General features: G+C 45.9%; 3 protein-coding genes across 7 annotated transcripts; 1 reads left to right on the forward strand and 2 right to left on the reverse strand.

Moving 5' to 3' along the window:
• Window positions 1–11,818: 11,818 nt before the first annotated feature.
• CD14 (CD14 molecule) lies at window positions 11,819–13,367 on the reverse strand. The gene is made up of 2 exons (XM_077897525.1): window positions 13,142–13,367; window positions 11,819–13,052 (listed from the first exon to the last, which is right to left on the reverse strand). Exons 1-2 carry the CDS (start codon window positions 13,142–13,144, stop codon window positions 11,934–11,936), a joined length of 1,122 nt encoding a protein of 373 aa, XP_077753651.1. The 5' UTR covers window positions 13,145–13,367; the 3' UTR covers window positions 11,819–11,933.
• Window positions 13,368–17,542: 4,175 nt separating this feature from the next.
• Window positions 17,543–23,716, forward strand: TMCO6 (transmembrane and coiled-coil domains 6). 5 transcript variants are annotated; one of them, XM_077897536.1, is made up of 12 exons: window positions 17,543–17,648; window positions 17,936–18,048; window positions 20,251–20,366; window positions 20,472–20,655; window positions 20,905–21,009; window positions 21,186–21,271; window positions 21,502–21,618; window positions 21,834–21,945; window positions 22,061–22,247; window positions 22,397–22,491; window positions 22,903–23,070; window positions 23,313–23,716. In XM_077897536.1, the coding sequence occupies exons 2-12, from the start codon at window positions 18,028–18,030 to the stop codon at window positions 23,424–23,426; spliced, it is 1,305 nt and encodes a 434-aa protein (XP_077753662.1). In that variant the 5' UTR covers window positions 17,543–17,648; window positions 17,936–18,027; the 3' UTR covers window positions 23,427–23,716. The 5 variants fall into 5 exon arrangements, with proteins under 5 accessions (XP_077753662.1, XP_077753663.1, XP_077753659.1 ...); XM_077897537.1 differs by having other exon boundaries at window positions 17,648–17,783; XM_077897533.1 differs by lacking the exon at window positions 17,543–17,648 and adding an exon at window positions 17,650–17,787.
• Window positions 23,677–25,696, reverse strand: NDUFA2 (NADH:ubiquinone oxidoreductase subunit A2). The gene is made up of 3 exons (XM_077897544.1): window positions 25,528–25,696; window positions 25,299–25,405; window positions 23,677–23,979 (listed from the first exon to the last, which is right to left on the reverse strand). The coding sequence occupies exons 1-3, from the start codon at window positions 25,626–25,628 to the stop codon at window positions 23,888–23,890; spliced, it is 300 nt and encodes a 99-aa protein (XP_077753670.1). The 5' UTR covers window positions 25,629–25,696; the 3' UTR covers window positions 23,677–23,887.
• Window positions 25,697–25,760: the final 64 nt, after the last annotated feature.

The following is a 25,760-nucleotide window of genomic DNA, read 5'->3' on the forward strand; positions in this document are numbered from 1 at the left end:
ATACTGTAATAAAAATTATGTGGATGTGTTCTTTCTTTGAAAATATCTTATTGTTGGGGCACCTGGGTGGCTCAGTTGGTTAAACATTGGACTCTTTTTTTTGGCTCAGGTCAAGATTGGCTCCTGATCTTGGGGTCATTAGATCAAGCCCAATGCCAGGTCTGTGCTTAAGATTTTCTCTCTGTCTCCTTTTGCTTCCCCTCCCCCTGCTCACTCACACACACTCTCTCTCTCTAAAAAAAGAAAAAAGAAAGAAAAAGAAAAAAAGTACCTTATCGTATAGTATTCACCCTTCCTCTTCTTGTGAGGATGTGAGATGATGCCAATGTGGAGAGATGAAGTAAGGTGAAAAATGTAGGCTTTGTGACACAGCCTTGGGGAACTGAAACTGCAGAGTGATAAGGGGGTAACAAATTTATGTATGCCTAACGTTTGACGGAATCAGTGTGGGGTAGGTATAGGAGGCTGTTAACTAAATTTCCCCACATGTCTATCAATATTATCATCTAACCAACAATGTTAGTGTTATATCTCATTGTGTAGATGCAATATGAAAAAGAAGAGCAATTAGTCCAGTCCATCACTCTATTTTGTGATTGAAATATCTCCCAGGGCAAGGCCACCCATGTTTGCAGTCTTCAATTTCAATCTGGTCATATAGTTGAGTTGAATAGTGCTGCTATGAACATTTGGTACAACATTTTGTTTTACATATTCCTTTTCAATTCTTTTGCATATATACCTAAAAGTAGTATTGCTGGATCATATTGGTAATTATTTTTTTTTTAATTTTTTTTTTTTATTTATTCATGATAGTCACACACAGAGAGAGAGAGAGAGAGGCAGAGACAGAGGCAGAGGGAGAAGCAGGCTCCATGCACTGGGAGCCCGACGTGGGATTCGATCCCGAGTCTCCAGGATCGTGCCCTGGGCCAAAGGCAGGCGCCAAACCGCTGCGCCACCCAGGGACCCCCTCATATTGGTAATTATATGTTTAACTTTTTGAGGAACAGCCAAACTGTTTTTCACAGTGGCTGCCTCATACTACATTCCTACCAGCAACATGTGAGGGTTCTTATTTATCCACATTCTAACCAACAGTCCTTCTTCTCTCTTTTTATTAGAACCAAACTAGTGGGTATGAAGTGATTGATGCCTCATTATGGCTTTGATTTGCATTTCCTTAATGACCAATGATTTTGAGAATCTTTTCACATGCCTTTCTGGACATCTATATAGCTTCTTTGGAGAAACATTGATTTAAGTTCTTTGCCCAGGTTTTTTTTTTTTTTCTTTGCCCAGGTTTTAATGGTTGTTTGCCTTTTTGCAGCTCATTAATGAAGAATGATGTTGGGTATCTTTTATTTTTTTTTTAATTTTTTAAATTTATTTATGATAGTCACACAGAGAGAGAGAGAGAGAGAGAGAGAGGCAGAGACACAGGCAGAGACACAGGCAGAGGGATAAGCAGGCTCCATGCACCGGGAGTCCGACGTGGGATTCGATCCCAGATCTCCAGGATCGCGCCCTGGGCCAAAGGCAGGCGCCAAACCGCTGCGCCACCCAGGGATCCCTTGAGTATCTTTTAATGTGCTTGTCAGGCATGTGTATAATTTCTTCGAAGAAATGGCTATTTAAGTCTTTCCCCCACTTTTTACTTGAATTATCTTTTTTGTTGTTGTTGAGGAGTTATAGGAGCTGTATATATACCCTGGATACTAGAGCATTATCAAATATATAATTTCCAAATATTTTCTCCCATTTTGTAGGTTGTCTTTTCATCTTTTGGATAATTTTTTTAAAGATTTTATTTATTTATTCATGAGAGACATGGAGAGAGAGAGGCAGAGACATAGGCAGAGAGAGAAGCAGGCTCCATGCAGGGAGACTGATGTGAGACTGATCCCGGGACTCCAGGATCATGCCCTGGGCCGAAGGCAGGCACTCAACTGCTGAGCCACCCAGGCATCCCTGATAATGTTTTTTGATGCAGAAAAGTTTATAATTTTGACGAAATTCAGTTTATTGTTTTTTCTTTTGTTGTTCTTGCTTTTGGTGTCATATCTCAGAATTTATGCCAGATCAAAGGTCATGAGGATTTATTTCTGTGTTTTATTTTAAGACCTTAATAGTTTTAGTTCTTATATTTGGGTTGATCCATTTTGAGTTAATTTTTGTATACAGTCTGAGTTAAGGATACAAATTAATTCATTTATATCTGGATACCCAGGTGTCCCAGTACGAGTTGCTTTTTTTAAATTTTTATTTTATTTATTCATGACAGACACAGAAAGAGAGAGGGAGAGGCAGAAACACAGGCAAAAGGAGAAGCAGGCTCCATGCAGGGATCCCAACATGGGACTCGATCCCGGGTCTCCAGGATCACAACCTTGCTGAAGGCAGCACTAAACTGCTGGGCCATTGGGCTGCCCAGTACCAATTGTTAAAAAGATATCTTCATTAAATGTTCTCAACATCCTTGTCAAAATCAGCTGTCCATAGAAACATGGGTTTATTTCTGGACTCTCACTTCTCTTTCAATAATCTCTATGTTTGTTCTTATGCCAGTACCACAGTGTCTTCATTACTATTGCTTCACAGAAAGTTTTGAAATCAGGAAATGTGAGCCCTCCAACTTTGTTCTTGTTTCGTAAGATTGTTTTGTCTACAGCATCTGTGGAAATTCCATACAAACTTTGGAATCACCTTGTTAATTTATACAAAAAGTTTAGATTCTGAAAAGACATTAATTGAATCTGAGGATCAATTAGGGGAGAAGTGAAATCTTAACAATATGAAGATGTGACGTTATGAATATGGGATGTTATTCCATTTATTTAGATCCTATTTAATTTCTTCCAAGAGTATTTTGTAGTTTTGGGAGTAGAAGTTTGCTCTTCTTTTGCTATATTTACTCCTAAGTATTGTATTCCTTTTGATGCTATCATAAATGAAAATTTTTTGAGTATGTTCATTGTAGGTATATAGAAATAAAATTGATTTTTGTACATTGACCTTGTATCTTACAACTTTATTGAACTTGATTGGTTCTAATATATTCTAGTGAATCCACAGAATTTTTTTAATATACATCATCATAAAATCTATGAATTTAGATAGTTGTACTTCTTGCTTTCCTTTTTTTTAAAGATTTTATTTATTTATTCACGATAGACATAGATAGAGAGAGAGGCAGAGACACAAGCAGAGGGAGAAGCAGGCTCCATGCCAGGAGCCCGACGTGGGACTCAATCCTGGGACTCCAGGACCGCGCCCTGGGCCAAAGGCAGGCGCCAACCTGCTGAGCCACCCAGGGATCCCCCTACTTCTTGCTTTCCAACCTGGATGTCATTTATTTCTTTTTCTTGATTAATTGTCATGGCCAGAACCTCTAGAACAATATCTAATGAAGGTGGTAAGGATACATATCCTTGTTATGTTGCTCACCTCAAGGCAAAAGCACCCAGTCTTTGACTACTATGATATCAACTGCCTTTTTTTTTGTAGATGTCTTCGATCATGTTGAGGAAATTCCCTTCTCTTTCTAGTTTGTTGGGTGTTGTTGCTTGTTTGCTTTTCATGAAACGTGTTAGATTTGATCAATTGCTTCTGTGTTTATTTAGATGATCATATTTTTATGTTTTATTCTGATATGATATGGTATATTACATTAATTGATTTTCAGATGTTAAACCAACTTTGCATTCCTGGGATAAATCCCAATTGGTCATGATATATAATTCTTTTTTATTCATTCTTCTTATAAATTTCTGGAGTCAATTTCTAGTATTTTATTGGGGATTCTTTCATCCATATTCATAAGGGATATCGGACTGTAGTTTTCTTGTGATTTGTCAAGCACTCTTCTTAAACATAATCACAATATCATACCTGTCATATACAATACCATACTTTAAAAAAACACTAGTGATTTTTTTTTATATCCTCAAAGATTTAGGTAAGTGTTCCAATTTCTTCCACTGTAGGTAATTTGAGGTGGCTCATAAAGAGCCCCCCCGATCTAGCGAATAAGGGAGTTCTGATCATGAGAAGTGGTGGGAGGGTGTTAGAGAAAAAAAATTCTCCATGGGAAAGAGCATAAAATCTTGACTCAGGGTATAAGGACTTCTTAGGAAAATAATTGACGTCTGTTTGGTTCCAGATGACAACACAGGAACAAAAGAGGAAGCCACGGAGACTGATTTTGGCTGAGAAATGGAAGTCCTAAGGCCCCAGTCCTACCCTTGCAATATATAATTCATTATATCACACCAGATATCCAAATTCATTGTACATGTGGAAGTGGGACCCTTGCTTCTCCTAATCTATCTCTCACTCCTTGTTACTTCCTTCTTTGTCTAGAGCACATTTTTCAGCCTTGCCCTTAATAACATAACTTGCTCAATCCTTGCATGTCATTTGGGCTGCCCTGTGCACCCACCCTCAATTTTGCTCTGCCAGTTTTTAAGCATCCCCCACCCCAGAAGAAATTGTTTATGCATGGCTGTAGATTCAGTGTATCAGTGGGAGAAGTTGAGTTCAGGATTTTTCCGCATCACCATTTTGAACAAGAACCTCTACCCACCCCCAATTTTTAATTAATGAATCCTACTTCTAGGCTGTTGTACACTATCAGATCAGAAAATACCACCTGCCTGGTGGGTGATTAGAACCTAGCCACTGGAACTGTGACAAATAGTTTACGGTCTCCAACCTCAGTTAGGCAAATATTTTTATTTGACCTTAGTGAAGCAAAATGCTAATCAATCTTTTCTCACTTAACTCATGGCAGCAATAAAAGCCCTCAGCCCACTCTTTCCATTCATTCAATCTATTTTTTAGTAAAGATTTATGGACCACCTACCATGTGCCAGGCACTGTCTTAGCACTGTCTTTGGGACTAGAAATTCAGAAGTAAACAAGATTGATACAACTGCTGCTCTCAGCAGTTGTCACGGAGCTTCCAACATAATACTCAACAAACAAAAAAGCTATCAATAAAGAAGATGATTTCTAATTGAGATTAATGCTGTGAATAAAATAACATAGGATGTTGTAATCAGAATGATGAGGCAGGATGTCAGATGAGGTGACATTTGAGTTGTATCCTGAGCAATGAGGTGCCTGCCATAGGAAAATCTGTATTTAGAGCTTCAATTTGGTAGAAGTTCCACAGGAGCATCTTTGCCCAGATACTCTGCCTTCCAGCCTGGTGTCTACAAGTTGACTGTTTGTATGCTTGCCCTAAGACCAACTATTTTACTGGTGGATTAGATACCAGTCCTTTTTTACCTATTCAAGAACATTCCTTCAGCAGCACTCCCTTCTTTCTCCTATATTATCAAGTTTTCCCTCTCTCTACTGGTTTAGTCCCATCTGCATACAACCATGCTATTTCTCATATCTCCATTATCATGGGGTGCCTGAGTGGTTCAATCAGTTAAGTGGCTGACTCTTAATTTTGGCTCAGGGCATGATCTCATAGTTGTGGGTCAAGCCACAATGGGCTCCACACTCAGCGGGGAGTCTGCTTGAGATTCTCTCTCTTCCTCTCCCTTTGCTCCTCCTCCCACTTGCATGCACACGACCTCTCTCTCTCTCAAATACATACATCTTTAAAAAAAAAACAATTAACATAATGCCATACTCAATAGTGAAAGATTGAAAACTTACCCTCTAAAATCAGGATCAAGACAAGGATGCCCACTTTTGCCACTTCTGTTCAACATAGTGGGATCCTAGCTAAAGAACTTAGGCAGGAGGGGATCCCTGGGTGGCGCAGCGGTTTGGCGCCTGCCTTTGGCCCAGGGCGCGATCCTGGAGACCCGGGATCGAATCCCACATCGGGCTCCCGGTGCATGGAGCCTGCTTCTCCCTCTGCCTGTGTCTCTGCCTCTCTCTCTTTCTCTCTGTGTGACTATCATAAATAAATAAAATAAAAAAAAAAAAGAAAAGAAATTAGGCAGGAAAAAGAAATAAAAGGCATCCAAACTGAAAAGGAAGAAGTAAAATTATCTCTATTCACAGACAACATGATCTTACCTGAGAAATCATAAAGAGGGGCACCTGGATGGCTGTCAATGAGGTGTCCAACTCTTGGTTCTGGCTCAGGTCATGATCTCATGCGTTGTGGGATTGAGCTTCTGGATGGTCTCTGTGCTCGGTGGGGAGTCGGCTTGAAGATTCTCTCCCTCTGCCCCTCCCCCCACTTACTCATGCACATGCTATCTCTCTCAAATAAATTTTTTTAAAAAAAGAAAATGATAGGGATCCCTGGGTGGCGCCGCGGTTTGGCGCCTGCCTTTGGCCCAGGGCGCGATCCTGGAGATCCGGTATCGAATCCCACGTCGGGCTCCCAGTGCATGGAGCCTGCTTCTCCCTCTGCCTGTGTCTCGGCCTCTCTCTCTCTCTCTGTGACTATCATAAATAAATTAAAAAAGAAAAAAAGAAAATGATAAAGATTCCACATAAAAAAAAAACCTGTTAGAATGAACAAATTCAGGAATGTTTCAGGATACAAAATTAACACGTAAAATCTAATGCGTTTCTATTTTTTAATTTTTAAAAATTTATTTGAGAAAGAGAGAGGGAGAGAGAGCATGAGCAAGGAGGAAGAGCAGAGGGAGAGGGAGAAGCAGACTCTCCACTGAGCAGGGAGCCCCATGGGGGACTCAATCTCAGGACCTCGAGATTATGAGCTGAGCTAAAAGCAGATGCTTAACCCACTAGGGCACCCAGGCACCCTCTGTTGAATTTCTATATGCTAATAATGAACAATCAGAGCAGGAAATTAAGAAAAACAATTCCATTTACAATAGCATCCAAAAGAATAAAATACTTGGGAATTAATCAACAAGGTTAAAGACTTGTAGAGTGAAAACTACAAAACATTGCTGAAAGAATTAAAGACACAACTAAATGGAAAATCATTCCATTTTCATGGATTAGAAGACTTTAAATTTAAATGATTAAGATCAATGCTTACCAAAGCTCACACTTTCTCACCTCTCTCAAATCTTTGCTCAGAAGTCACATTCTCAGGTCTATTCTCCACATTAATATAAAATTGTAATCTTTAACACTCTCCCTCAACACTCCTGATTGTTTTGCCCCTGCTCTATTTTTTCCCATAGTATTTATCTTCTAACACACTATAGATTTTACTCTCCCCACCGCAACGTGTAAGCATTTTAAGAACAGGGACTTTTGCTGCTCTGTTCACTAATGTATTCTCAGTACTTCTTTTTTTTTTAAGATTTTATTTATGTATTCATGAGAGACAGGCAGAGAGAGAGAGGCAGAGACACAGGCAGACGGAGAAGCAGGCTCCATGCAGGGAGCCTGATGTGGGACTCGATCCCAGGACTCCAGGATCTGCCCTGGGCCGAATGCAGGCACTAAACCACCCAGGGATCCCCATATCCTCAGCACTTCTGAGTGCTTGCCATGTAATGAGAACTCACTAAATAATTGTTGCGCAAACAGCATCGGGGAAGGGAGGGAAAAATAAAACAAGATGAAGTCTGAGAGGCAGACAAACCATGAGACTCTTAATCAGAGGAAACAAACCAAGAGTCATATATGGGGAGGGGCATGAGGGGATGGGACAACTGAGTGATGGGCATTAAGGAGTGCACGTGATGTGATGAGCACTGGGAGTTACATAGGACTGATGAATCACTGACTTCATCTCTGAAACTAATACACTATATGTTAATTAATTGAATTTATTTTTAAAAATATTTTGTTTATTCATGAGAGACAGAGACAGAGAGAGAGAGAGAGGCAGAGACACAGGCAGAGGGAGAAGCAGGCTCCATGCAGGGAGCCCGAGGTGGGACTCGATCCTCCTGGGTCTCCAGGATCACACCCCTGGCTGAAGGCAGCGCTTAACCGCTGGGCCACTGGGGCTACCCTAATTAATTGAATTTAAATGAAAATATATGCAAATTTACGTGAGCTTGAGGATATCTGTGGGAATAGCATTTCAGTCAGAAGCCATGGCAAGCACAAAGATCCTGAGGTCCTTGGAATGTTAAAGGAAACAATAAGAAGGCCACAGTGGTTGAAGCAGGGTGAGCAGAGGTGGTAGGCAAGAACTGTAAGAGAAAACTTGATAATAGTAGGGCCACATTATGTAGGGCCTCGTAAAGCAGTGCTACACAAAATATCATCCAAGGCAAGTGCCAGCCCATACACTATTTGTTACTGCACTGTGAGGAGGTAAGTTTAAAACATCAAGAATGGGGACACCTAGGGGGCACAGTGGTTGATCGTCAGCCTTTGGTTCAGGTCATGATCCCAGGGGCCAGAAGTCCCTCATCGGGCTCCCCACTTCTTCAAGAGGGAGCCTGCTTCTCCCTCTTGCCTTTGTCTCTGTCTCTCGTGAATAAATAAAATCTTTTAAAAAAGTCAAGAATGAATGTTTAGATATTTTTATGAAATTTCACATTGCAGCAATTTCAATTATATTTTATAAAAATATCGTCCACAATGGATTGAAACTTTATTTTTTAAATTTATTTAAAGATTTTATTTATTCATGAGAGACAGAGAGGCAGAGACACAGGCAGAGGGAGAAGCAGGCTCCATGCAGGAGCCCGACGTGGGACTCGATCCTAGGACCCTGGGATCAGGCCCTGAGTCGAAGGCAAGACGCTCAACCACTGAACCACCCAAGCGTCCCAGATTGCAACTTTAAAAAAGAAACTTGGTCCCTTGTCAAAGTGAGTTTGAGAAGCACCAGAAGTATAGAGTATAGTAAGGACTTCAGCTTTTGCACTTAATAAGCTTAAGAACCATTTTTCTCTGAGCAAAAGAGAGATATCACTAAAAGCATGAAGGGATTTAGAGATAATCCTGCAGGATGTGAGGAGTCATTAATGAGTTTTAAGTGGACAGTTACTGGAAGCAGGTGTGTGTTTGAAAAAGCCCACAGGTTGCCACATGGAAGATGGATCAGCAGATTCTAAGGGAGCACCGTGGAGGTTATTGAATGAGTCCAGGTGAGAAAGGGTGAGAACCTGACCAGGACAGCAGCATAGGAATGTGAGGGAAGGAGGCTCCAAGAGCTCTGAAAGAGGCAGAACCCGATGGGTTCCAGGATGCTTGAATATGGGTGAAGATAAGATGCCTCAGAATTATGGTTTAGATGAAGCTGGTTTTACTCAGGGGGATGGAAATGCAAAAGAAAAAGAAGATTGGGGGAAGGGCATTTAAGAGCTTACAGTGCCTCAGGGCACCTGGGTGGCTCCATGGTTGATCTTCTGCCTTTGGCTCAGGGCTTGATCACGGGGTCCTGGGATCAAGTCCCACACCAGGCTCACGACAGGCAACCTGCTTCTCCCTCTGCCTTTGTTTCTGCCTCTCTGTCTGTGTCTCTCACGAATAAATAAATAAAATCTTAAAAAGAAAAAAAAGAGCCTAAAGTGTCTCAGGGACCTACCTCCCTGTGGAGAAATCCAGTAGCTACTGGTCTTTGGGGTTTTAGATCTGACAAGACAAGTTTGGGCTGCATTCAAGAATTGAGGAGCCCTCAGTGTAGAAGTGGTGGTAAAGTCATAGGCATGGGGAAGCTCCCTGAGACCTGGAAGGGGTAGAGCAAGAAGTGAGACTGCTAAAAAGGGAAACTTGGAAAACATCAGTCAGCATTTAAGGATGCAGGAAGCAGAGTCCCTAAAGGAGACAGAGACAAGGAGGAGGCCTGAGAACTTTTCAGGTGGGGGACATAGAAACAGAGTGGTCAGCAGTCTCCTATGCTTCCTTCCCTACCTTTGTCCCTGTCTCTTCTCAACATATTCTAACCATTCAACTCTGGTATTCTTTCTTTTCACACTGGCCCTTCGCTCTGCCTGGTTTTGTATTATTCCTGCTATATCCATGGGGTTTAGCATAGTGTCTGGAACATAATCGGCACTTGAATGAAGGTCTCCTGCTTCCATCACTGTGATCTCCAGCCCTACCTAATCAGTTACATTTCCCAGATCTGGCCATATGCTTTCATGTTTCTGAGCCTTTTAAAGTACCCATTTTTTCCTGGGAATATCCTTCCTGAAGAAGCAATATCCACCTCTCAGGACCCAGATTAAATGTTTCCTTTTCTGTACAGCCTTCCAGAGGACCTCGTAGACTTGATCTCTCCCACTCACTGAATCACAGTTATCTTTTCTGTGTACATCCCCCTTATTGGATTGAGAATTCCCAGAGGATGTGGATGTTTTGGATTCCTATCTGTATATCAAGATGGTAACACAGGGCTTAAGGTTGAGCCGGGGCATAACTCTGAGCATAACTTTGATGAAGAATACTCAAAGCGGGATGCCTGGGTGGCTCAGCAGTTGAGCGTCTGCCTTCAGCTCAGGGAGTGATCACTGTCCAGGGATGGAGTCCCACATCAGGCTCCCCGCGAGGAGCCTGCTTCTCCCTCTGCCTATGTCTCTGCCTCTTCCTGTGTCTCTCATGAAAAAAATAAATAAAATGTTGAAAGAAAAATAGTGCTCAAAGCTAGTCAAATATAAGGAGCTGCTTGAGGTGGTTAGTTCTCGGATACCAGAAATGTTCCAAGAGGCTGGATGAAGTCTTCTTGGGGATACTCCAGGGGGTTTCCTAACTGGAATTGGCAGCTTATTTATCTGTCCCCATGGTTCTTTAGGTCTGTAATACGGTATGTTGTAACTCTCCTATCAATGTTACTTTGAATCCTTCATTCCTATCTGTGTGGCTCTGGACGCTGGAGGGAGGCAGGCCAGAGGGCTGTGTTTATATCCCCCTCCCATCCCTGTCCCAGGTTCTCTGTGAGGCAGGTGTCTAGCTCTCTAATGGATGTGGCTGTCTCCTCGATGAAAAGAGGGATGCCTAGAAGGAACAGTACCTCTTGGCTGATGCTCTGGGTCTCTGAGTTAATGTGGTTTGGAGGGCACATGTCATTAATTGTCCTGTGAAAGATCTAAGATGCTATGAAGGGTCTAAGCTGTTAGCCTATTTGCAAGTCAAAGATCCAGCCAGAAACAATTATACACACATTTATTAACCTAATGACAAAAATCTCTGGTTCAGAGACAGACTGTTTAATGACAGCATCTTCCAACAGCCCTCCATTCCACATTCTCTATTAGATGACACAGTGAAAGCCAGGGTACCTGTATGAGCAGAGGGGCTTTACACAGCAGAAGAGAAACCCTGAAATTATGAAACTCACAACTTATGTAGGACAGATGGCAGAGTTGTCCCTTCTCTCTCTGGGTAGTGGGAGAGAGAAAGAAGGAGAATAAGCAGATAACTCTGCTTTGAAAGGGGGAGCAGCTGGCTCTTGGAAAGTGCACCAGAGAAGAAACATCCTGTATTTTCCTAAGCATGTTTACCATTCAAATATTTTTTTAAACAAACAAACAAAAAGTCTTTTAAACTTTATTTTATTTTTATTTATGATAGTCACACACACACACACAGAGAGAGAGAGGCAGAGACACAGGCAGAGGGAGAAGCAGGCTCCCTGCAGGAGCCCGATGTGGGATTCAATCTGGCACCCCGGGATCACGGCCTGAGCCAAAAGCAGATGCTCCACCGCTGAGCCACCCAGGCGCCCCTCTTTTAAACTTTAACACAGGTGCAAGTAATCTCAGAAAGCCCAACTGCACAGAAACCCCCGTTTCTCACCACAGCCTAGATAGGCAACATTCCCTGCCCCTTCTGTCCTCTAAATTCTATTCTTAGGTTTCTAGGGAATTAGGATGAAAGAAGTCTAAATATAATGGATTCCACATCCAGCACTGTGCCCCAGCAGACACCCAGTACCCACCCGTCGAGTGAATGACACGGATCGTTGTTCCAGATTTTAATGAAGATAGGGCTGCGGGTTGGTTGGTTAAAACGTCCTGATGCGGCTTTGCTGGAAGCAGGGCAATCTGAGGCAATTCCTTGGTCTCTCCTGGGCCTCAGGCAAAGCCCCCCACCCTTTGAAGCACCGCGAGAGTTCCTGACATCCCCACCGCCAGGCCCGAACGCGCACAGGATGGGACCACGCCAGACGTCGTCGGGTTTTCTTGGTACTTGGGAGCTTCGGGGTCCAGAAAGGGATTCCCGTCCAGTGTCAGGTTACTCACCTTAGGCAGCTCTTCTGGCCGAGGCTCTCTGTTCAGCTTGTTGCACCTAAGATCGAGCACGCTCAGCCTGGCGGGTAGTCCCTTAGGCACCTGCCGCAGCCCAGAGAAGGACAAGTTGAGAGAGTCCAGTGCGCTGGGCCAGACACACGCAGGAGCGCCTGGGGCGGTAGCGCGCAGCGAGTTGTGGCTGAGGTCTAGGCGGCGGGGTTGCACACCCGCCACCGCCATCGCCGCGCACACGCCGTTCGGCGTATCCATTCCCGCGTTGCGCAAGACGAGAGCCTGGAGGGCCGGGAACTTTTGCGGACAGAGAGCCGAAGCCAGTCCGTGCTCTCCCAGTCCGGGATTGTCGGATAGGTCTAAGGTGGTGAGCGCCGGGAAGGTGCGGAGTCGTGCGCAGGAAAAAGCAAGCGAGTGTGCCTGCGCGATGTTCAGTACCTTGAGGCCCGGCTTCAGCCACCGCTGCAGTTCGGCGAGCCAGGCACTTCCCGTTGCCCACGACACGTTCCGGAGGGTGAGGGTGGACAGCGCAGGCCCAGTGGCTTCCAGAGGCGGCGGCGGCGGCGTGCCGGTTACCTCCAGGTCCTGCAGCGTCAGTTCCTTGAGGCGGGAGTACCCCAGCGCCCGCAGGAAGGCGGTCACCAGCACAGCAGGAACCTGTGCAGAGGCCACGGTGAGCCGCCGCAAACGCAGGGCCCTGACCATGTCAGCGTACTGCTTTGGGTCCGCGTCTGCGCCCTTTAGAAATTGTTCCAGGCTGCGGCCGCCGCCGTGGATCTCCACCTCGACGGCAATCATACACTGGAATGCGCTGGACCAGTCGGGCTGCGGATCCGTGAAGTTGCAGAAGCAGCGGAAATCGTCGTCATCTACTTCGCAGGGCTCTAGTGAGGTCTCAGAGACGCACAGCACCGGCGGCAGCAGCAGCAGCAGCAAGCAGGGTGTGCGCATCTAGGAAGAAAGCAGAGGTCAGGGCAGCCCCAGCCAGTCCCTGGGGTTCCTTGAGTAATTCCCTCTGGGCCCCAAGATCATCCACTCACCATGGTCAATCGGTGCTTCGAGCCTCTATGTTCCAGCGGGCTCGGGGAAGGGCTCCGGCTTCTTTCCTATACAGCGGCACTCAATGGTTTCTAGGTTCCACAGTATCTGTCCTCTTTGGCGGCCTGGGAGTTTATGCAACCCTTGGGATGTCACTTGGTTCCTTCCTCCGTGAACCCTGGTCACTCCCACGTCTCTGCCACCCAACCACTCCATGCACTACCCTTCCGGGAAATTTTGCAATGAAGGATGTTGCCAGGACTATAACAGGAAGGATCTTGTAGGGAATGTAGAGTGCAATGCCCCAGGCAGTGCCCTGATGAGTCAGACACCCCAGGCTTGTTTGCTAACTATGGGGAAAGAAAGATCCCTAGTGCCTCAAGCCAAGACTTCACCTCCCTCTGCCTATATTTCAGCGGTACAATTGGGGAGTTTCTCTAACTTTTCCCTAGTCTTAGTGATAACTTGCTGACACCCAGTTCCAATCCCCTGAATGCCATCGGATATTTAACTAGATAATTTTTTTGGAAGAGATTGCAAGCCATCTATTAACTCCAAGAGATAGAATGAGATTCAAGAAAAGGAAGTTGGTTTGAAGAACAACTCTATCTTCCCCTTTTATTTTTAAAGATTTTATTTATTTATTCATGACAGACACACACAGAAACAGAGAGGCAGAGACACAGGCAGAGGGAGAAGCCGGCTCCATGCAAGGGAGCCTGATGTGGGACTTGATCCCAGAACTCCAGGATCATGCCCTGAACCGAAGGCAGACGCTTTAACCCAGGCATCCCAAAGACTTGCTCTTTTTAAAACTTTATTAAGAAAGTAACTGCTTTCTTTAAAAAAAAAAAAAAAAGATTATTTATTTATTTGAGAAAGACAGAGTAAGGTGAGGAGCAGAGGGAGTGGGAAAAGCATACTTCATGCTGAGCACCCAGACTAATGAGGGGCTGGATACCAGGATCCTGAGACCACAACCTGAGCTGAAACCAAGATTGGAATACTTGAACAACTAAGCCACCCAGAGGCCCTAGCTTTCTTTCTTTTTAAAAAAGATTTATTTATTCATTTCAGGAAGAGAGAGAGAGAGCGAGAGAGCGAGCTCAAGCAGGGGGGAGGAGCAGAAGGAAAAGGAGAAGCAGACTCCCTGATGATTGGGGAGCCCCATGCAGGCTCAATCCCATGACCCTGATTTTGAGCCAAAATCAAGATAAAATGCTTAACTGACTGAACTACCCAGGTGCCCCGAAAGTAATAGCTTTCTTAAAAATAGAGGTGTTTAACAGAGACACATTGGCCAAGTAGCTCCATCTCTTGCAGTTTCCATTTCTTTGCCCTGAAACTGAGAAACAGGTATTTCTAGCCCAGTTTTCCCCCTTGCACCTAGCTCTCCCCCTACCCTTCCCCCCCAACACAATTGCTATGTCCTAGGAAGGAAATATTGGACCTATGTTGAATGAAGATTAATTAGTAACTTACCTGTTTTGCCAAGAGAAAAAAAAGCAAATGTCCCAGATGGTGGAATAGGGGCTGTGCTTTTACAACAGCCCTTACAGTTCTTCACCTCTGGATTCTGGGGCAAGAGCTATATTAAAATTTTTTGAATTCTCACTTCTCCTAAATAGCTTCACATCTGTCCTCATTCCAAACAAGGTGGCTTCATTAGACCACACTGCCCCAGTGTATCTTGTTGGGCATCCCCTGATACCTGAGCCATGCCCCAAGGCCAGCCAGGCCTGATCTCTAGAACACCACTGAGGACTAGGAATGTGAGTATAGCTCAGTGTTAAATACACTGACTGCAGTCAGCCAGGCTTGAAATCCCAGCTCTACCACTGAGGTTGTAAGACTTGGACAAGTTTGGGGGGCTCAGATTTCTGGGCTTCTGATCTGTAAAATGGAGATAATGATAGTACCTTTCTATGATTACAGAGCCACATATATTAAGAGTAGTCCTGATTTTTACATTCTTCCTCAATGCCTCTGCATTCAGAAGGCTCAGGCCACTGAAGCCTGGCTCCTTAGCAAATATTATCATTTTAGGGGAGGCACTCTGGATGACAGTTACAAGCGAAGAGGGGCAGTGATGATTTTGCAAACATCCCTGACTCACACTTTGATTCAACAAATATCTATCATTTATCTACCAAGTGTCAGGACTGATACAAAGCCCAGGGATGCAGACATGACTATCACACAGTCTCTCAAGTACTCCAATAAGTGGGGGAGGCAAACACAGATCCAGACTAGTCCACAGGGAAAAGGACTCACAGAGGAGAAACTAGGGACTTGTGGAAGCTGTGGAGAAAGGAACAGCTAGCTCTGTATTAGAGAGGACATGGGGCTGTTTTTTACAGGGTTGACAGGGCAGATAAGTACAAAACAACAACAACAAAAAAAAACAAAAGCAGGATGGGCAGCTGTAACGGTCTGGGCAGACATTTTGCCTGGTAACTTGTCTTACCTCCCCTACCAAAGGAAATATGTAGGTGTTAGAAACAGCCTGTCTGGTGACAAAGGAGATAAGACTCAGACTCTATCCCCAGCCAGAGCATGGTGCACAGCAGTTGCTTAGTAAATGGCTATTCTGGAGCTAGATGGATGTTGGGCCTGGAAAGATGTAAGGGTAGGATGTTGGTCTACAGATATTTAACTAGGCAGTTTGTGGAAGAGATTAAAGGCAATTGACTCCAAGAGGTGGAATTAAACTCTAGGAAAGGAAGTTTGGTTTGCAAGTGCCAAATCCTAACCACTAGACTACCAGAGGAAGTTGATTTGAAGAAGTTTCCTTTCTTGGATTTGTTCTTACTTGTACATTTCCCTAAGTAATAGCTTTCTAAAAATTGGGGACCTCCAATAAAAATTCTTTTTTTAAAGGTTTTTTTTTTTAAGATTTTATTTATTTATTCATAGAGACAGAGAGAGAGGCAGAGACACAGGCAGAGGGAGAAGCAGGCTCCATACAGAGAGCCCGACGTGGGAGTCGATCCAGGGTCTCCAGGATCACGCCTGGGCTGCAGGCGGCGCTAAACCGCTGCGCCACCGGGGCTGCCCAGTTGTTTTTTTTTTTTTTTTTTTTTTTTAATATATTCATGAGAGACACACACACAGAGAGAGAGAGAGAGAGAGAGAGAGAGAGAGAGAGAGGCAGAGACACAGGCAGAGGGAGAAGCAGGGTCCATGCAGGGAGCCTGATGCAGGACTCTATCCTGGGACTTGAGGCTCACGCCCTGGGCTGAAGGCAGGCGCTACTGAGCCACCCAGGGATCCCCTCCAATAAAAATTCTTAAGTGCTACCAGGACTCTATTCTGTTGGAGGTGTGAAGGGGGTTTGGGGAGGAAATAATTACACTGTAACTTCATGACAGTAAAAAAGGTTATGAAGTATATGGTGCTATAGGCTCTTAAGACAGGGACAGAGGTCCAGTAGTTCTGAGTAGGGGACATTGGGAATTATTGAGATATTGAGGGTGGTATTAATTAAGGGAAGGGTACTGGTTGGGGGGCCCCCAGGCAGAGACAGAGCTCTAGGCAGAACAACAGCCTGGGCAAAAGCCTGGAGAAGGAAAAGAGTAGGGTTTGTTTAGGGAACAAAGAGAAAATCCCCGGAGAGGTGAATAAGGCGAAGTGCCCTTCCAGTGAAGAAGCTTATTTTGTCACAATGCAGATTCTGAGGGTGAGGAACACGGTTTTTAAAAAATTCATCAGTGTTTTCCCAGTAACTAGTAGTTAGCGGTGCTCAAAATTTGGTTTAAGATTTACTTTATCCCCAAAATAATGCGAATCACTTTGGGGCACAACAGTGAAATAATTGTATTTGTCTCATTTTCTTCATACGAACATAATAGGGATAATTGTCGTCGTGGAGAATATTCAAAAGGGAAATACAAATCCAGCGTTCATCAGTTGGAGTCCAGTTTTGGGTGAAATCTTCCTAGAATTCGGAGTAGTTTTGAATGTTCGTCTAGGGTATGTTATGTGTGGGGAGGTTATATTTGTTGAGTGGAAGGTGACGCATTGGACCCGTACGACGTTGAATTTCTTCCCGGAAATGGGAAAAAGAAAGACGTGAGGGCGCCTGTCTTGGGCTCAGGGCGTGATCCTGGGGTTCTGGAATCGAGTCCTGCCTGGCGCTCCCTGCAAGGAGCCTGCTTCTCCCTCTGCCTGTGTCTCTGCCTCTCTCTCTCCTTCTGTCTCTCATGAATAAATAAATAAAATATTTAAAAAAAAAGAGAGAGAAAGAAAAGAAAGACTTGAGAAGGAGAAATACCAATCAGAAGCAGAGGAGGTGCTGCGGGTCTCGCCCGCTTCTAGCTGTCGCCCCGCCCTTCCCTGCTCTTGCCCCACCCCATTTTCCCCTCCCTTCGCCCCGCCCCTCCCGCGGTCCGGCCCGCCGCACCCCTGGCCCCTCCTTCTCGCCCCGCCCCGCCTCCATTCTGAGCAGTGCCCGCCCACTCGCACCTCCTTTTCCGCCCTGCGCGGCGGCTGCGCGGTCCGTGCAATCTTGTAGGTTCGGGCTTCCGGGTTCTGGGCTCGGAGCGAGTTTTCTCCAGCTCCGCTATGTGGAGCGGCCGGCAGGGCCGCCTCAGGCCGGTGGGCTGCGCAGTGGAGGAGCTACGGTGCCGCTGGAGGGAGCGGGAGGCAGGTGCGGGAGGGCGAGGGAGACGGGAGGATGCGGGGCGCGGTGGTGGTGGTCTGGCGGTTGGGGTTTGGGTGAGGGGGCCTCCGGGTCGCTGAAGGGATTCAGGGTCCTAGGTGCCCCTTCTACGTTCAGCCGGCTTCTTTGTCCCCAGCGCTGCGGAAGGCGCGGAGGGAGCAGCAACTGATCAGTAAGAGGCTGCTGAGAGATGACGCCCTGGAGGAAACTGAAGGGGGATGTGTGGCCATGACCCTCGGAGAAGCCGAGGTGAGGGGACCTGGTACGCGGTGAGGTCTACGCCGCCGGGCGCCAAATTCCTTTAGAGGTCCGCGCCAAACCTGAACGCGGTCTCCTCAATAAATACCTCCATCCAGTGGGCCAAGCCAGAAACTGGGAGATCATCCTCTACAACTCTGTCCCTTGTCCCCACAGCAGTACGTCGAGCCCTAGCAGTTCTTCACCCCTAAAGAGCCCTGGCACCTTTACGATGGTGTACATCGCAGCTACCACCATCCTCTGCTCCGTAGACTAATAATTGCCTTCTAACAGGTCATCTGCATCTATGCTTTGCGGACTTCAAGTTCATTCTCCATATATCAGATGTCTTAAAAATCCACATCTGCTTCCTTCCTAGATGTATGATCTAACGTTTGCCTACCTCCAAGTTTGCCAGTTTACTCATCTGAGCCAAAGTTCCCCCTTTTCCATTTTTGAAAGACATATTGGGCTCTTTCCTATCTCAAGGCTTTACTGGGTCCTTTTTTGTGTTCTGTCTTGACAGCGTGTTTGCAGAATATAAATTGTACTAATTGTTTGCTTGTTTATCGTTTCTCTAACTAGACTTTAAAACCCTGGGAGTCTAGACCCCATCTTACTTTTCATTGAAAACTCAGATGCCCTATAGTATCTGGCATATAGTGGATGCTCATTATTTATTAAGTGAATGACATGATTAGTTTTAGCTGATTTATTCATTCAGCAAGCATTAGGTACTCCCCTTATTTATATTGCCTGTGTTTATGTATGTTGTTTACATAAGCTCTCATGCCTAGGTTATACCATTGGTTCATTTTGTGCTTACTTTATGCCAGGACACTGATGGATATTGAGGTACACAGACAAGGAGAGTCCCCCCCCTTTTTTTAAAGATTTTATTTATTAGAGAACAAGAGTGCACCCCTCGGATGGGAGCTGGGGGAGGGGGAGGTCAACAGGGACCCCATCCCAGGATCCATGGGATCATGGGATCATGACCAGAGGCTTAACCAACTGAGCCACCCAGGTGCTCTGTGGACAGTCCCTTTATTTGCGGTCCTAACAGCAGCCCAGTGAAGACACGTGCTACCACCTGTCATGAAGGAAACATGAGGCACAACAGAAACCCCTAAGTCTTCGAAAGGAACCCAGAAAGGGCTTATTTCCCAGATATCTGAAGGGAGTGGAGGGCCTGGGGAGGGTATCCCAAGGGAAAAAAAAAAAGTGTGTGCAAAAGCTTGGAAGCATTAAAAGAACAAGTCACATTATGCTAGGTGTTGTTGGAGTATAGGTTGCATGGGGAGAATGGCTAGTGGGGTAGGTTGTGCCATCCTGAAAGTTTTTTTTTTTCTATTTTTATTATTTCTATTTTTTTATTTTAAAAGATTTTATTTATTTGAGAGAGAGAAAGCACAAGTGAAAGCAGAGGCAGAGAAACAGGGAAAAGCAGACTCTCAGCTGAGCAGGGAGACCACATGGGATTTGATCCTAGGACACTGAGATCATGACCTGAGGCACCTAGGCATCCCAAGAAAGGTTTAAATGTTATCCTTGAAATAGCTCTAAGACAGCAGGGAAGATGTTATTCCCATTTTTCAGGTTAAAAACAGATTTAGGGGACACCTGGGTGGCTCAGTGGTTGAGCATCTCTTCTGCCCAGGGTATGATCCTGGGGTCCCAGGATTGAGTCCCACATCGGGCTCCCCGCAGGGAGCCTACTTCTCCCTCTGCCTGTGTCTCTGTCTCTCATGAATAAATAAATAAAGTCTTAAAAAAAAAACAGATTTAGTTCTTGTAAAGGAAGTGGCAGGGCTGGTATTAAACCCAGTTCTGGGATCCCTGGGTGGCGCAGCGGTTTGGCGCCTGCCTTTGGCCCAGGGCGCGATCCTGGAGACCCAGGATCGAATCCCACATCAGGCTCCCGGTGCATGGAGCCTGCTTCTCCCTCTGCCTGTGTCTCTGCCTCTCTCTCTCTCTCTCTGTGACTATCATAAATAAAATAAAAATTAAAAAAAAAAAAAAAAAAAACCCAGTTCTGATTCGCCCTTCTTTCTACTGCAAGATTGATGCATATTAGCCACGTTAGTGTGAATGACAGGTTCTAGAGATGGTGGGACATTGGAGTGCTCACAGGTGAAGTGGGCAGAGTAGGACTATGCTTGCTTTCTGGCAACTTTGTGTTGCTGTCTCTCCCCTCCCTGCCCTGTGCTCCAGATCCAGCAGTTCCTCGGGTTAGCGCAGCGGGGGACAGAGGAAAAGGAGAGAGAGAAGGCTCTGGTCAGCCTTCGTCGAGGCTTGCAGCATCCTGAGACACAGCAGGCCTTCATCTTGTGAGTGGGGGTGGCGTGAGTGGGGGCCTGGGCCTCTGAGGGATGGACAGGAGTGTGGAGGGGATGGGCCACAGGCTGAGCAGGCTCTGGTACTCACTCATGTAGGCTGGAGGGCAGCATGCGGACCTTGGTCGGGCTTCTGACCAGCAACCAAGCCCTGTTGCAGCTTGAGGCCGCTCGGTGCCTTCATGAGCTCTCTCATTCTGAGCAGTCTGCGGTGGCTGAGGCCTGCCTGCCAGCTACTTCCTACCTTCTCACCTACCTCTCCAGTCACAGCTCAGACTTTATAGTAAGCCCTGTCCCTTCCTACCTTGTTCTTGGTTTGGATTTAAATATTGTACTTTTGTGTCTAGTTTGAGCTGGCACAGAGGGGGAGGAAAATTGGTTTCCCTTAATGTCCATAGCATTACATACACCCATCATCTTCCACTCCCTTTTGCCCAGAGCCTCAAGGGCAAGACTGTTGATCCTCTGCACTCCTACCCTCACTCTTGCTTGAGCCAGGCCATGCCCCGTGCTTTTGTTGTCCCACTCGCAGGAGCTCTGTCTGTATACATTGGGTAACCTGATTGTGGAGAGTGAGGCTGTGAGAAGGCAGCTTCTGCCACAGGGCATCGTTCCATCTTTGGCCGCCTGCATCCAGGTGAGCATCCATCTGCTTTTTCCCTCCTTGGGCAGCCCTCCCCTATCATGTCTCTACATGGCCCTCCTGCTTTGTTTAGGCAGCTCCAGCCTCTGCCCTGTGCTAAGGAGTTGAAAGTCACAGGAAATCTTATGACCCTGCTTTCAGAGTCAGATCTCTATCCTATCTACTTCTAGTCTCCCCATCTGACTGTGCTGGAAGCCCTTGGATATGCCTTGTCCCAGCTCCTGCAGGCTAAGGAAGCCCCAGAGGCGATCATCCCGTAAGTAAAATTGTGTCTTCAGATGTGGAGGCAGGCATGACCTACTTGGTGATATAGCCTCTGGACACCAGATCCAGTCTTGTTTCCAAAACCTGCACATTTTAGCTTGATGTGTCTGGCTGGGAGAGATTTGAGTTTGGATACTTTCCCACCTGCTATTAGGGTTTGGGAAGAATGACTGGCATCTTGCCTTCTGTGGTTCCAACTCATAGCTCTCCTTCTGCTGGCAGCTCCGTTTTGGGCTCCACTCTCCCCCAGCATATCCTGCAACTGTTGCAACCTGGCCCAAAGCTGAACCTTGGAGTCGCTGTGGAGTTTGCCTGGTGCCTGCACTATATCATCTGCAGGTAACACAGACCATTTGCAAAAGTGCCACAGATCTTCCCTGGGGCTCCCTTCCAGGACACTCAGGTTTTTGAACTATGTTTTCTGGAAGCGCACTGAGTTTTCTTCCTTCTGTGGTCTTCTCTGCTTGAAGCCCAGGAAACCCACAGAACTAGGCCATTTGCCATCTTAAAAATGGGATTGACCTAGTAGTGACTACTTGCTTTCTATTGCCCAGCCAGGTCAACAATGCCCTGCTTATCTCCCATGGTTGTCTGTCCACTCTGGGCCTGCTGCTATTAGACATGGCTGGGGCTGTCCAGAGAACTGAGGATGCAAGGATGGATCTGGTAGGTGAAAGGGGCAACTCACGATCTGGGCTACCCTTTTTCCTACTTTGTTCCCCCTCCAGTATGTAGGTATCCTCTTCCTACTGACAGGATACTTCCCCACTTGTGCTTGTAGCTGGCATGCCCTGTGCTTCGGTGTCTAAGCAACCTGCTAACAGAAGCAGCAGTGGAAGTTGTGGGAGGGCCAAATCAGCTTGAAGATGAGCGTGTCGTGGCCGCTTTATTTATCCTCCTGCAGTTCTTCCTCCAGAAACAGCCCAGCCTTCTCCCTGAGGGCCTCTGGCTCCTGAATAACCTCACTGGTATGTACCGTAATGCGCCTAGGCCTAGACCTTTAAGATTCTGGGTGTGCACCCTCATTGCCTGGGCTGAGGTGGGTAGGATTGGAGCGGGGCAGGGGGACAATTTCAGGCCTAGTTTAAGGGACTTTACTCTGAATTTTCCCTTCCAGCAAATAGTCCTAGTTTCTGTACCTCCTTGCTCTCCATGGATCTGATTGAGCCCCTCTTGCAGTTGCTGCCAGTTTCTAACGTGGTGAGCGTATTGGTAGGTATTGATTGGGGTCACTTAAGTCCAGGATCTTGTGGCAAAATAAAAACATTGGGAGCAGGCCTTTGTACTCGGAAGTACTCTTACCCAAGAGCTGGCAGGTGGTATGGTATGGATGACATTAGGGTCAGACCAGTCTAGGTGTGAGTCCTTAAACTGTTTTACTAGTTACTAACCTTGGGCAAATCACCTTACCACTTTGAACTTTTTAGTTGAAGTATAATTTTATGAATTTTAATTCATACTGAGAATAGCAATGCTACCTGAGGGCAGCTGTGGGGATTACAAAACATGCATCTAAGTGCTTGGTACAGTGCCTGGCTGTGTGCTCAGCACTCCATGTATCTTAGGTATCATTAGTCTTTAGTTTTCATCTTTTGTGGGGACTATGTATACATGTCTCTGCAGGTGCTCACAGTTCTGTGCAATGTGGCAGAGAAGGGTCCTGCTTACTGTCAACGTCTGTGGCCAGGGCCCTTGCTCCCCTGCTTGATAGGCACGCTGGCCTTCTCTGACACTGAAGTAGTAGGCCACAGTTTAGAGCTGCTGCAACTGTTGTTCCTCTATCAGCCAGAGGTGAGTTTGGGCCCTGGTACCCCTGCTCTGAGGCCTCTGGTCTCCCCATGGCCCCTTTCCTTCCCATCCTATCTGTAGTCACTTCTCTGGGCCTGGCAAGCCTACATGGACTCCAGGTCAGAACGTCCCACTTCTTATTGGGAAGGCACTCTTCCAAATAGAGGTGGGCTAACCTGTAAGGCTGTGGGAATTAAATGTTGGGGCACAGGGCCCCAGGTATTGAATCTTTTTCTTTCCTTCAGACTGCAGAGGCCTTTCTGCAGCAATCAGGGCTGCAGGTCCTGGAGAGGCATCAGGAGGCAGCACAGCTCCAGGATCGTGTGCATGCTCTCCAGAAGACAGCTCTTCATAGGTGACCTGCTTGATGGCACTCATTCTACTCATCACCGCCCCCCCCTTCCCCCCCGCCACCAGCTTTCTTGCCCATGGATCCCCTTTTGAGGATTTAGAACCATAATGACATCTAATGCTTTCTGTTCCTATGCCTAAGACAAGACCTTCAAAGCTCAGTTCCTTCTCTTTGACCCAGTACTATCCAGGCAGGAGGACCAAAGGGAATTTGATGTGGGCCTTCAAATCTTTTCCCTCCCCATTAGCAGCCAGTAGTTGTTGATGGGACAGAATAAAGTTTTATTTTTATATTAAACTGTTTTGCCTCAGTGGTTGCAGGTTAAGGGTTGAAGGGTAAAATGAGTATAAGAACATCCAGAGATAGCATTCTTCGGCACAAGAACAGAACACATTTTTTCACATTTTACTCAGTCCAACAAAGCCCAAGTTGTGGGGCTTTTGTTGCTCTTAACAATCAGTGGAGGCTTCAGGCTTTGCCACTTAGCACATTCTCCACGGCTTTGGTTACCTGATCAGCACTCAAGTTGTTCAAGGAGACATTCTTCTCTTGGCCAAATGCTGAGGGGAGAAAGAGGGGACTAAATATCTAGTATGCTCTGTGGGGGCAACCAAAACATTAATAAAAGGTCTTTGTCTTCAACTTAGTCTTGTTAGGATAGGAAAAGTAGTAAAGAGATATGATCAAGGTGTATTTGAGATGCCTAGAATATCCAGTGGGTCTCAAACACATCTAGGAAGCCCAGGTCCAAGTATTATTTTGGCTGATTCTGGGTGGCCGCAATGTAAAGGAAGATGTTTTAGGGCCATTTTTAGGGGCCTGATAGGTATTTATTATTAATCACTGTGAACAGTGCTTTGCGTGAGCCTAGCCTTGGCTGGGTGCGAAGTCTATGGCTCCTACAGTCCTAGTATAATATACTAATCTGTGTCCATCTCCTTCCTTAGTCTACTGGCTTTTCCTTCTTCCAATTTTTAACGCATACTACAGTTATCTACTGTTAGAACCAGTCTACCTTTATTCAGTAAGTGTAATATGTCCTGTGTGCTCACTACGAATCAAGTAATATGACAGTTAATTTTCAGATTGTGGTAAACTTAAATAGAGAATATGACAAAATTGAGCTAAGGACAATGTTACATAATTTGCCAGGGAATACCTCATTGAAGAGGTGATAAGTAAGTTCAGATCTGAATAACAAACACGTGAATTCTAACCAATTAGCCATGAAAATCTGGTAGAAATGCACCCTAGGAAGGGGATACATGTGTAAAGGCTCAACTCTGTTGTATCCTAGCTATGTAACAGTTATGTCCCATGAAAATATTTTTAGTAAGCTCTGCCTAACATGGGGCTTAAACTCACCCCAAGATCAAGAGTCGCATGCTCTACTGACTGACCCAGCCAAGTGACCCTGTTCCAAAACAACGATTCACCTAATCTCTACAATGAGAAAAGAAAGAATATACCCCCTCATATTAGTTAAGATTAAACGAGATTTAGGCAAGAAGATTCTGAAGTTATTATATGTTTGTATTACGGAGGGTATCACACTACCTGAAATGACATTTTCCACCTAATGTATAAGGACTCACGTCAATGGAAGTTGACAAGCATCTCTTTCTTCTTACCCATCTGAACCCTGTCTTGAATTAGGAAAACGACGGTTCCTGGTCCCCATTCAAGACAGGGCCCGCCTCCACAGTGATGTTACTCCAGATACCAGCATTCTATAACCTTCTATTTCGATAAAATGTAAATTTATCTGAAACAACGTCAATAGGAAGGCCGAAGTCCCGAGTTTTAGCCTCCCTACAGGTTTTTGCATGACCTTGGATGCCCTTCTCACGGTCCCAGGCGGCCCGCTTCTCTTGCTCACCGTAGCGGGCCCAGAGTTTGGGCTGCACATCGGAACACTCGCGGATTAGGATTGGCAGGTCAGGGTTCGCCTTCTTCAGCTCCACATAGTGTTTCTCGATGAATTCCCTATGGGGCAGGAGAGAAAGCAGTGCGTGCGGTCTTCGCACGGGCCTCCCCCAAACACCCGGGAGGTAGAGGTCATGACCTGGCGCCCCGAAGCCTACCGGCCCCACCACCTTGCACCTCACCTGACGCCCTGACTGCCGGACGAGCGCTGGCACAAGTGGACGCGAATCTCACGCAGGCCAACTTTAGCCCCAATTCTCAGGCTCGCTGCGGCACCCGCCATCTCCGCTGGTGCCTAACTCCCAGCCCAAGAACTTCCGGTCAAGTTCTCCAATCCGACCAGTCCCGGTCCCTACAGTTCCCGCGAGAGTTAGATGACGTAGGGCGCGGTAAGAGTTAGCCAATGCCTTAAAAG

The sequence above is a fragment of the Canis aureus genome, chromosome 5 (assembly GCF_053574225.1).
Source record: "Canis aureus isolate CA01 chromosome 5, VMU_Caureus_v.1.0, whole genome shotgun sequence".
NCBI lineage: Eukaryota > Metazoa > Chordata > Mammalia > Carnivora > Canidae > Canis > Canis aureus.